This window comes from Podarcis gaigeae, assembly GCF_964106915.1.
Source record: "Podarcis gaigeae genome assembly, chromosome: 17".
Taxonomy (NCBI): domain Eukaryota; kingdom Metazoa; phylum Chordata; class Lepidosauria; order Squamata; family Lacertidae; genus Podarcis; species Podarcis gaigeae.
Window position 1 is genome coordinate 3,060,772 of NC_139694.1, and position 9,040 is coordinate 3,069,811.

At 45.5% G+C, this 9,040-nt stretch overlaps 1 protein-coding gene and 1 long non-coding RNA gene across 2 annotated transcripts in view; one reads left to right on the plus strand and one right to left on the minus strand.

Annotated features, from left to right (window-relative positions):
- The window catches only part of CASR (calcium sensing receptor), a 50,808-nt gene extending 47,228 nt beyond the window's left edge, over positions 1-3,580 (plus strand). The window contains exons 7-8 of the mRNA XM_083718551.1: positions 1,029-3,379; positions 3,459-3,580. Coding sequence (XP_083574677.1) covers positions 1,029-2,470 — 1,442 coding nt within the window. The 3' untranslated portion in view covers positions 2,471-3,379; positions 3,459-3,580. The remainder of the gene's footprint in view (positions 1-1,028; positions 3,380-3,458) is intronic.
- Positions 1-9,040, minus strand: part of LOC310835334 — a 364,886-nt gene that overhangs the window by 230,647 nt on the left and 125,199 nt on the right. The gene's annotated exons all lie outside the window — the stretch shown is intronic.

Genomic DNA, 9,040 nt, shown 5'->3' on the forward strand with positions numbered 1-9,040 from the left:
AGGAAGGGGAATAACTTGTAAAAGAATGAGCTTTCCTCTTATCATCTACTGCCTGTCCCTTTGGCCTTTATCTGTCTATCTGTGGCCTATTAGAAGTGGATGGAATGTTTGTAATGTATTGGGTCATCATCTTTATCGCCCCCCCACCCCCCGTTTTAATGTGGGCTTTTGTTTATTTTTGTTTGGTTGCTTGTTTGGTCACAAGTCACTTCAGGTTGCTTTGGGCAAGATAAAGTATCTAACAAATTTAATAAAATGATGATGATGATGATGATGATGATAAGGTTAGCTGATACAGGTGTTGTGGCCCTCTGTGCACAGAGCCTGCAGGGGCAACTACAACCCTGACACCCCTCAAGGGCTCATGTTCTAGGGGTCTTGCTCCAGACCCCCATTTACCTCTCAACATTACACAAACAAAGAAAAAAGACGAATGAGACCTTGCAGGTCACCTCAGCCTAATGCAATGACTTAGCCCTATATTGTAATTTTGACAGATGGTTAATGTTCTTAAGCTTGTAAAATTGCATGTGTGTTTTAATATTTATTCATTGCTTCATGTAATTTATTGATTTAATAAGTAAATAAAATGAGCCAGAGTTGGTCAACTCTCAGACAGCGGATAAGACAATACGCAACATACATGCTGTTCAGGTTCAGAAATTTAGAATTTAAAATATGTGACCTGGGAGTTTGATGGGTGTGGGTGTGGGTGTGGCTGGAATGTGGTTTGTTTGGTTGTTGTTGTTGTGTTGCTTTTGTTGTTTTTAAGGGATGGCATCCAATTTCGTTGCACTTGTGCAATGTTGCACTTGTGTAATGACAATAAAGAATCTATCTATCTATCTATCTATCTATCTATCTATCTATCTATATCTATCTATCTATCTATCTATTTTTCTTTTTCCTTCCTTCCTTCCTTCCTTCCTTCCTTCCTTCCTTCCTTCCTTCCTTCCTTCCTTCCTTTCTTTCTTTCTTTCTTTCTTTCTTTCTTTCTTTCTTTCTCAAGAGTGTCTTGTCTTTTTCAGATGCTAGCGCCTGTGAGAGGTGTGATGAAGACTTCTGGTCCAACGAAAACCACACGTTCTGCATTCCCAAGCAAATAGAATTTTTGTCTTGGACAGAGCCGTTTGGGATCGCGCTCACCCTCTTCGCTATCCTAGGCATCTTCCTCACATCCTTTGTCCTAGGGGTCTTTACCAGATTTCGCAACACACCCATCGTCAAGGCCACAAACCGCGAACTCTCTTACCTCCTCCTCTTCTCCTTGCTGTGCTGCTTCTCCAGCTCCCTTTTCTTCATTGGGGAGCCCCAGGACTGGAACTGCCGCTTACGGCAGCCGGCCTTTGGCATCAGCTTTGTCCTCTGCATCTCCTGCATCCTGGTGAAGACCAACCGCGTCCTCCTGGTCTTTGAGGCCAAGATACCCACAAGCCTCCATCGCAAGTGGTGGGGTCTTAACCTCCAGTTCCTCCTGGTCTTCCTGTGCACTTTTGTGCAGATAGTCATCTGTGTCATCTGGCTCTATACGGCTCCCCCTTCCAGCTATCGGAATCATGAACTGGAGGACGAGATCATCTTCATCACCTGCAACGAGGGCTCCTTGATGGCACTGGGCTTCTTGATTGGCTACACATGCCTCCTGGCCGCTATCTGCTTCTTCTTCGCTTTCAAGTCCCGCAAGCTGCCCGAGAACTTCAACGAGGCCAAATTCATCACCTTCAGCATGCTCATTTTCTTCATTGTTTGGATCTCTTTTATCCCAGCTTACGCCAGCACCTACGGCAAATTTGTCTCGGCGGTGGAGGTGATCGCTATCCTGGCTGCCAGCTTCGGGCAGCTGGCTTGCATCTTCTTCAACAAGGTCTACATCATCCTCTTCAAGCCCTCGCGCAACACCATCGAGGAGGTGCGCTCTAGCACCGCTGCCCACGCCTTCAAGGTGGCTGCCAAGGCTACGCTGCGGCGCAGCAATGTGTCCCGCAAGAGGTCCAACAGTCTTGGAGGCTCCACAGCCTCGACCCCATCCTCGTCCATCAGCAGTAAAAGCAACCATGAAAATCCCTTTTCACTGCCAAGTCCAGGGGACCAGCAGCAGCCACATGGGTGCAAGCAAAAGGTGAGTTTTGGCGGTGGGACTGTTACTTTCTCGCTGAGCTTCGAGGAGCACCAGACAAATGCAGTAGCCAACCGGAATGCAAAGCACAGGAACTCACTGGAAGCCCAAAACAGCGACGACAGCCTCATGCGCCACAAGGCCCTGCTTCCTCTGCAACCCAGCGAACCACGAGGCAACGAGCCCAACTTCCAGATGCCCTCAATTCAAGACTCCAACACGCAGGAACCAGTAGTGGCAGAAGCCACGCAAGAAGTGCAAAACTCAGAAGAAGAGCAACCTTCTTTGTCAGATGCATACTTGCGGGATTTTGTAGGCAATGACTCCATCCTAGAGAACGCCATTCATTCATAATCAAAGAAAAAGGAGTCTGTTTTCCCCGCTCTTCTCTAAAATGGGGGGAAAGGACTGGATACATCTGCAACACAGCCAGCCACTTCTTACGGTTAGAATCAACAGGATAAACTCGCCTCCAAAGGGCTGTTGAGGGTGGGAGGGGGAAGAAAATGCCTAGTGATAATTTTAGTGAACACCTGTGCTGGTTGTGGAAGATATGAGGAGAAGAAACCCGTTGGAAGGACTAGTACCCCCCCTCCCCAAGCTGGGTTTTAGCAGATTTTTGTGTGGAGTTTATCATCGTTCTACCCTAGTGGTCCAAGGCCACCAACTTGCTGGTTAGTGAACCTCTCTGAACAGTTCTAGTAACGTGCTCTGCTTTTACATTGATGTATATTATCCCTTTTCTTCGTGGTGTGTAATAGCCCCTCTTTATATGTAAATCTGCTTAGCCATATTGCAACGAGGAAAACCTTTCTGCTTTACACAAAACAGGACATGTGGTTTGACTTAGGGGAACGTCGTCCTCCAGGCCCTAGGCAAACATGCTAAATGAATTTCAGCTGTTGCCCTCCACGTGTAAAGTATTTAAAAATAAGAAGACATCGCTCCTTGTATTTACAATCAAAAGATTAGCCGCTTTATGCTGTTCCCAATGTCTCATAAAAGAGGAATAACGCCCTGAGAAACATCACTGCTTTATGCAGAGCTGCTGTCCTCCCAGAGATGCATGCCCAGGGTTGACTCACTTGGTAGGCAAAAAGGAAGGGCAGACTGTGCTCCTGGGGAATTTACACAGATCTCAGTAACATTTGCCCATAACTTAATTTAGGCTACTGTTGTTATGGCTTCTGTGCTGCAAATGGCTGGCATTTTATTACAGCAGGGGTCACCCATCCTCTTGGGCACATTTGCAAACCAGATACCGTATTTTTTTTCCCTTTTCTTTTCAGAAAACGTTTATTTTGTAAAAAATTAGAAAGCCGTTTAGATACCGTAAAATTAGATACCGTATTTTTCGCTCCATAAGACACACCTAGTTTTTAAAGGAGGAAAACGGGGGGGGGGGAGGAATATTCTGAATCAAACGTTGTACTAAACTATTTAATAAACTACCGGTATATCAGAGTGAGAGGGACAGGAGCTGTATGTTTCTTTAGCGTGTGTGCTCAAGGAGCGACGAGCGGGGAGGCAGCACACCCCCAGACGGACCCAACACAGGAACCCCAGCAGCCTCCTCTCGTGTAAGCGGCTCCTCTCCTGCTTTGCTGCTTTAAAGCTAGCTGAGCTGGGGAGGAGGGAAGGAAGGAGAGCCTGTCCGTCCCTCCCTGATCTGCGGCTCGCTTTAAAGCAGCAAAGCGGGACAGCAGCCACTTACACCCATGTAAGCGGCTCCTAGGGGAGCCATGGATCCTTCGCTCGCGACTGCAGCAGGATCCAACTGCCGTCCATAGGCATTTACTCCATAAGATGCACAGACATTTTCCCTTACTTGTTAGGAGGAAAAAAGTGCGTCTTATGGAGCGAAAAATACGGTACATCATTGTGGATGCCCCCCCCCCCCCCACAGCCACACACAGAGCAGCCTTTTCAGTTGGCTACAACAGAACGCTTCTTTCAAGTCTAATTTGAACAGGTGTCCAGGATCCTTTTTGGGTGCTTGTGCACCCATAACTGCCTCATTGGCCAGCTCTGCTCTGCCATTTGTACTGTTCTGTGTTAACTTCTGTCAAACCCATGGCTCTTTTGGGGAGTAACCCAATACATTTGCAGGCATAATTGAGCTCACAACGAAGCATGAAAGGAAGGAGACAGTCTAAAAGAAAAGGCTCTGAAAAGTGAGGAGTCGCATCCCCAAGGAGGCCTCATTGAACTTTTCATGGCTGCAGAAGCATACGGTCATTAATTACCTGAGGTTTCCCCAAGTCATGTGTCTAGCAAGTTAAAACAGTATTTATAACAAACAGACAGTACGTTCAGGGAATATTAACCATGCCCCAGGCACTGACGATCATTTTGGAGATTAAATACCTGGGAAGCTAGGCTCTATTGCAGAAAGCAGCTGACAGCCCAGGGTCCTTCAAAAAGCTTCTCCAAGGAAATTTATGACTGGGATCCTTAAATAATGGCAAACTAGAACAAAATAGGCATGTCCCCAGTTTTGTTCTTTAGGAAGAATTAAAGCGGCTAGCCAGTGGTAGGTGTGGCTAATGCTTTTGCTAAGGGTAGAATGAAACACCAAAATCTCTGTCACCCCAACTTCTGCAACTGCTGGAGTTCCAAAATGTATCTTACCGATAGCAGAGGTTGTTGTGACAGTCAAGACCTAACAGCTGACTCCTGTAAGTAGAGAATGCATCAATAAGTCATATTGGGCCTGCCCCTAAGAGAGGAAATTAAGGAATTTATGACTGAATACTTTCCAAATGTTTGCAGCTTATCAAACAGCCCTTCCCCACCCCCCAAGTACTTGCAGTTGAACCACATCATATAATCCTGCACAGCGAGCACAAAACTTGAGAAATGCATCATGTCATGACCAACTTAGAAAGTGTAGCATATGTAAGAAGTGAAATAAAAGAGCAGGTGTTGAATGTCCATTGAGCGATACGAAGGAAAGTGCGTAGCTCTACCTACCTATCTTTTGTGCTCTACTATTTGTGAGTCCAGAGATCACAACACCCAGCGCATTGTGAAAATGTTAGCACCAAGTAGTCATACTCAAGAATGTGACATGTAATGGAAGCATTGTCAAAGGTTTTCTTTCCCCCTTGTTTTGTTAAAAATCCTTAAAAAAACCAGACTTTCCTGCTCAGCAAGAGTCTCTTGTATTTTAGCTGTAGATCTTACTCCTCATATTGAGGTTAAAGAAAGTCATGGCATTGAGCCTGGCCTCTTATATTTAATCCTAATAATTCTTCACTGGCGTTTTAAGGGTTTAGTGATAGGATAGTGTTGTGCTAGAAGGGCCCTGACAGTGTGCACCATTACACATACACTAGAAAGGAGTTTATACTTTATGTTTCAGGAACCTCAGTGGACTATCATTTCTGAGGTTGCTTCACTTGTTTGTGTACAGTCATACCTCGGGATAAATACGTTCAGGTTAAGTATTTTTGGGTTATGTTCCGTGGCGACCCGGAAGTAATGGAGCGCGTTACTTCTGGGTTTCGCTGCTCGTGCATGCGCAGATGGTCAAAATGATGTCATGCCCATGCGCAGAAGTGGCGAAACTCAACCCATGCACATGCAGACGCGCTGTCGCATCTTGCATTCTGTTCAGGATGCGAACGTGGCTTTGGAACGGATCCCGTTCGCATCCTGAGGTACCACTGTGTGTGTGTGTGTGTGTGTGTGTGTATGTGTGTGTATACACACACGCACACACACACACACACACACACACACACACACACACAAGCTGGGCAGAAAAATATTCTGGCTTTTGTAAGAAAAACAAAAAAACCATTTGCATTCAGATCCAGCAACCAGAGTTTGCAGGATATCTACCCACAAGTGCTATTACTGAACTCTGAGCACGGCTTTCTTCTGATGCAAGAGAAGTGCAAGTCCGCAGCACTCTCCCCTGCATGGCTTAGAGAACTTCCTTGCCTTTAATCCCCGGAGAGTGTGGAGTGTGGAATCACCCTGCATTGGTACAGTAGCAATAAAGGAGACTGCAGTAGGTCAAAGCCAGCTCAATACTGTTGATGTGGTTTTGAAGTAGGTTGTATGAATGCAGCCAGAGTTCAACTCATGGTGAAGTGGTCATACGACATGTCTCTCCATCATGCATCCAGCATGAAGCTTATCATTTTGCTTCTGACACCATGCAGTGAGTATAGGCTGAGTTGCATGACTTTCATCCCATGCAAGGCTTAACACATATACGAATGGGGGGTGTACTCCCTTACTTTGTGGAAAAGGCAGATTAAAGGCATGGCTTCCTAATGGCATATCACATGCTGTTTGCCTTGTACACATGGAAGTAGCCTAAGGGTGCACCCAGATTGTAGTTTTGAATGGGAAAGAATGGACACCCAGTACACACGCACGCACACACACACACACACGCACGCACACACACTCTGTCCTTACTAGTCCACATTTCAGGTTGAAGTGTGTCAAACAAGAGCTGAGCTCTGAGTTCAACAAAAAGGGCCTCTTCTTTGGCAAAATACTTGTTCTTTTAGCGTCCCACACTTGCCCTGCACTCTACAAGCATTGAACCAAAAGCGCGAGAAGCTTGTCTGTCTGTCTCTGCATCCTTGTTCGCTGCACTTTCACAACAACTCCTTACCAAACTAGTGAGATTTTCTTTTTAACAGCCATTAAGGACTAGCTAGCCAGCATATTTTAACAATGTATGACTTAATAAATCACGACTATGGCCAATTTAATTTTCCATTCAAACAATAATAATAATAAAAAAGTTGAAAAACCAGTTGTTGTCTTACAGTGCAATCTGATGCATGTCTGCTCAGAAGTAGGTCTGTCTTTCCAATGGAGCTTACATACCATTGAATTATCATTTAGTGATTAAAAAGATGAGAAGAGCCCTGCTAGAGCAGACTGGAGATCCACGTAGGTGCAATCCTGTTCCTAACACTTGCCAGCTCAAATGCTTCTATGAAGTGTACATGAGCTGTGCATGAAGGCGACATCCACCCAACAACTGGTATTGAGGGACAGACTTGTCTCTGGACCATTATGGTCCACGCAAACATAAGGACCCAGCAGTCCTCACCTGAATGTATCCAATACCCTTTTAGAGCCATCCCTGGCACTGGTCACCACCACATCTCGGTAGCAAATTCTCTATGTCAATATGTCCCTGAGTAAGAAGTACCGGTACTTTTATTTTGCCTATCCTTGTCTCAGCGGCCGCTCAAGTTCTTTGTCTGCCTCTTGAGTGCCAGTGTTATGGAAGAGGGACAAAAAACCATCTTTAGCCAGTTTCCCACATACAATTAAGGGATGTGGGTGGTGCTGTGGGTTAAACCACAGAGCCTAGGACTTGCCGATCAGAAGGTCGCTGGTTTGAATCCCCGTGATGGAGTGAGCTCCCGTTGCTCGGTCCCTGCTCCTGCCAACCTAGCAGTTCGAAAGCACATCAAAGTGCAAGTAGATAAATAGGTACCGCTCCGGCAGGAAGGTAAACGGCGTTTCCGTGCGCTGCTCTGGTTCACCAGAAGCGGCTTAGTCCTGCTGGCCACATGACCCGGAAGCTGTACGCCGGCTCCCTCGGCCAATAAAGCGAGATGAGCACCGCAACCCCAGAGTCGGCCACACATTATTTTTTTAATAAAATTCAATATGGGGGGGGGGGTCCGACAACCACCCAATTCCCCTAATAATCTTTGCTCTAAAAGTTCAAAGCCTCCATTTTCAAAGTCCTCCTGAACATGGACAGTGGGTACAGTGGTGCCTCGCAAGGTTTTCACAGTCCTCCTGAACATGGAGAGTGGGTATTAATAGTGACACTTCCAAAAGAGACAATAATGTTAAGAGAGTAGATTCTGCAAGGCAGAGATCCCACTTCATAGCACCTCTAGGTCGGCCCAAGAGAATGTGGTTTCTGAAGGGAAGAAAGAATCACCTTGGTGGAGGCCTCCTTCAGACTTCCTAGGATTCTGCGGTGGGACACAGCCTGGTCCTCAACTGCTGGCCAAGACCATTTCAGTGGCCTCAAATGCCACTTTGGAGCACCAGGCCATAAAAATGGATTACTTTTCATTTCTTTTTTGAAGAGAGGCCAGTGTTCTGAAGCCTCAGTATCTTCCTCACGGCGTTAGGGCCTGCCAGCTTTAATAGAATACAGAAAGCTTTGCTGGAGTCTTAACTCAATCCTTGTACACTACAGTTATTTTAACATTTGTTAGTGCATTGTAATATTTATAATGTGTGGGTGAGCGTCTTGTCTTCAACTCAAAAGGAGCACAGTTGCCTTTTGTACTTTGCAGCTGCAAGTAAAGTCTGTTTTCAGCTGATAATGTCTTGTCTTCTTGGCGCTGAGGGTGAAGAGAGGCCTCTCCCCGCCTCTCAAGTCATTCAGAATAGAGTTAGTCATTCACACTTGCTCAGTCAAAAAACAAGAACTGGTAGATGCTAAAATTAATCCTAGGCAGGGTCATAAAGCTACAGGAACAATTCAGTAAGAACATTCATTACGGAATATTGAGCATCTATTGTGAAGGCATTGTGAAAAGACTTTACATTACGAGTGACCTTAATTTTCAATTTAAGGTGCTTTTATTCCATTTTAAGGTTTAATTTTAAGGTTTTATTCCATTTTAAGGGAAACCCTTTAAGCATACTTAGCACTTACTTAACTCTGAGTGTTCAATGCACTACACACACACACACACACACACACACACACACACACACTATGTTATCTCACTAATCCTTAAAACCATTTCTGCAGGGACGGATTTCCCAAACTTTGAGGTTAGCAAGTGCATAGAATTATAGAGCCCCCCAAAGGTGATCTAGTCCAACCGCCTACAATGCAGGAATCTCAACTAAAGCATCCGTGACGGATCACTAGAGATCCCTTTGCAAGATGGCACCTTGTTAATTTAGCAA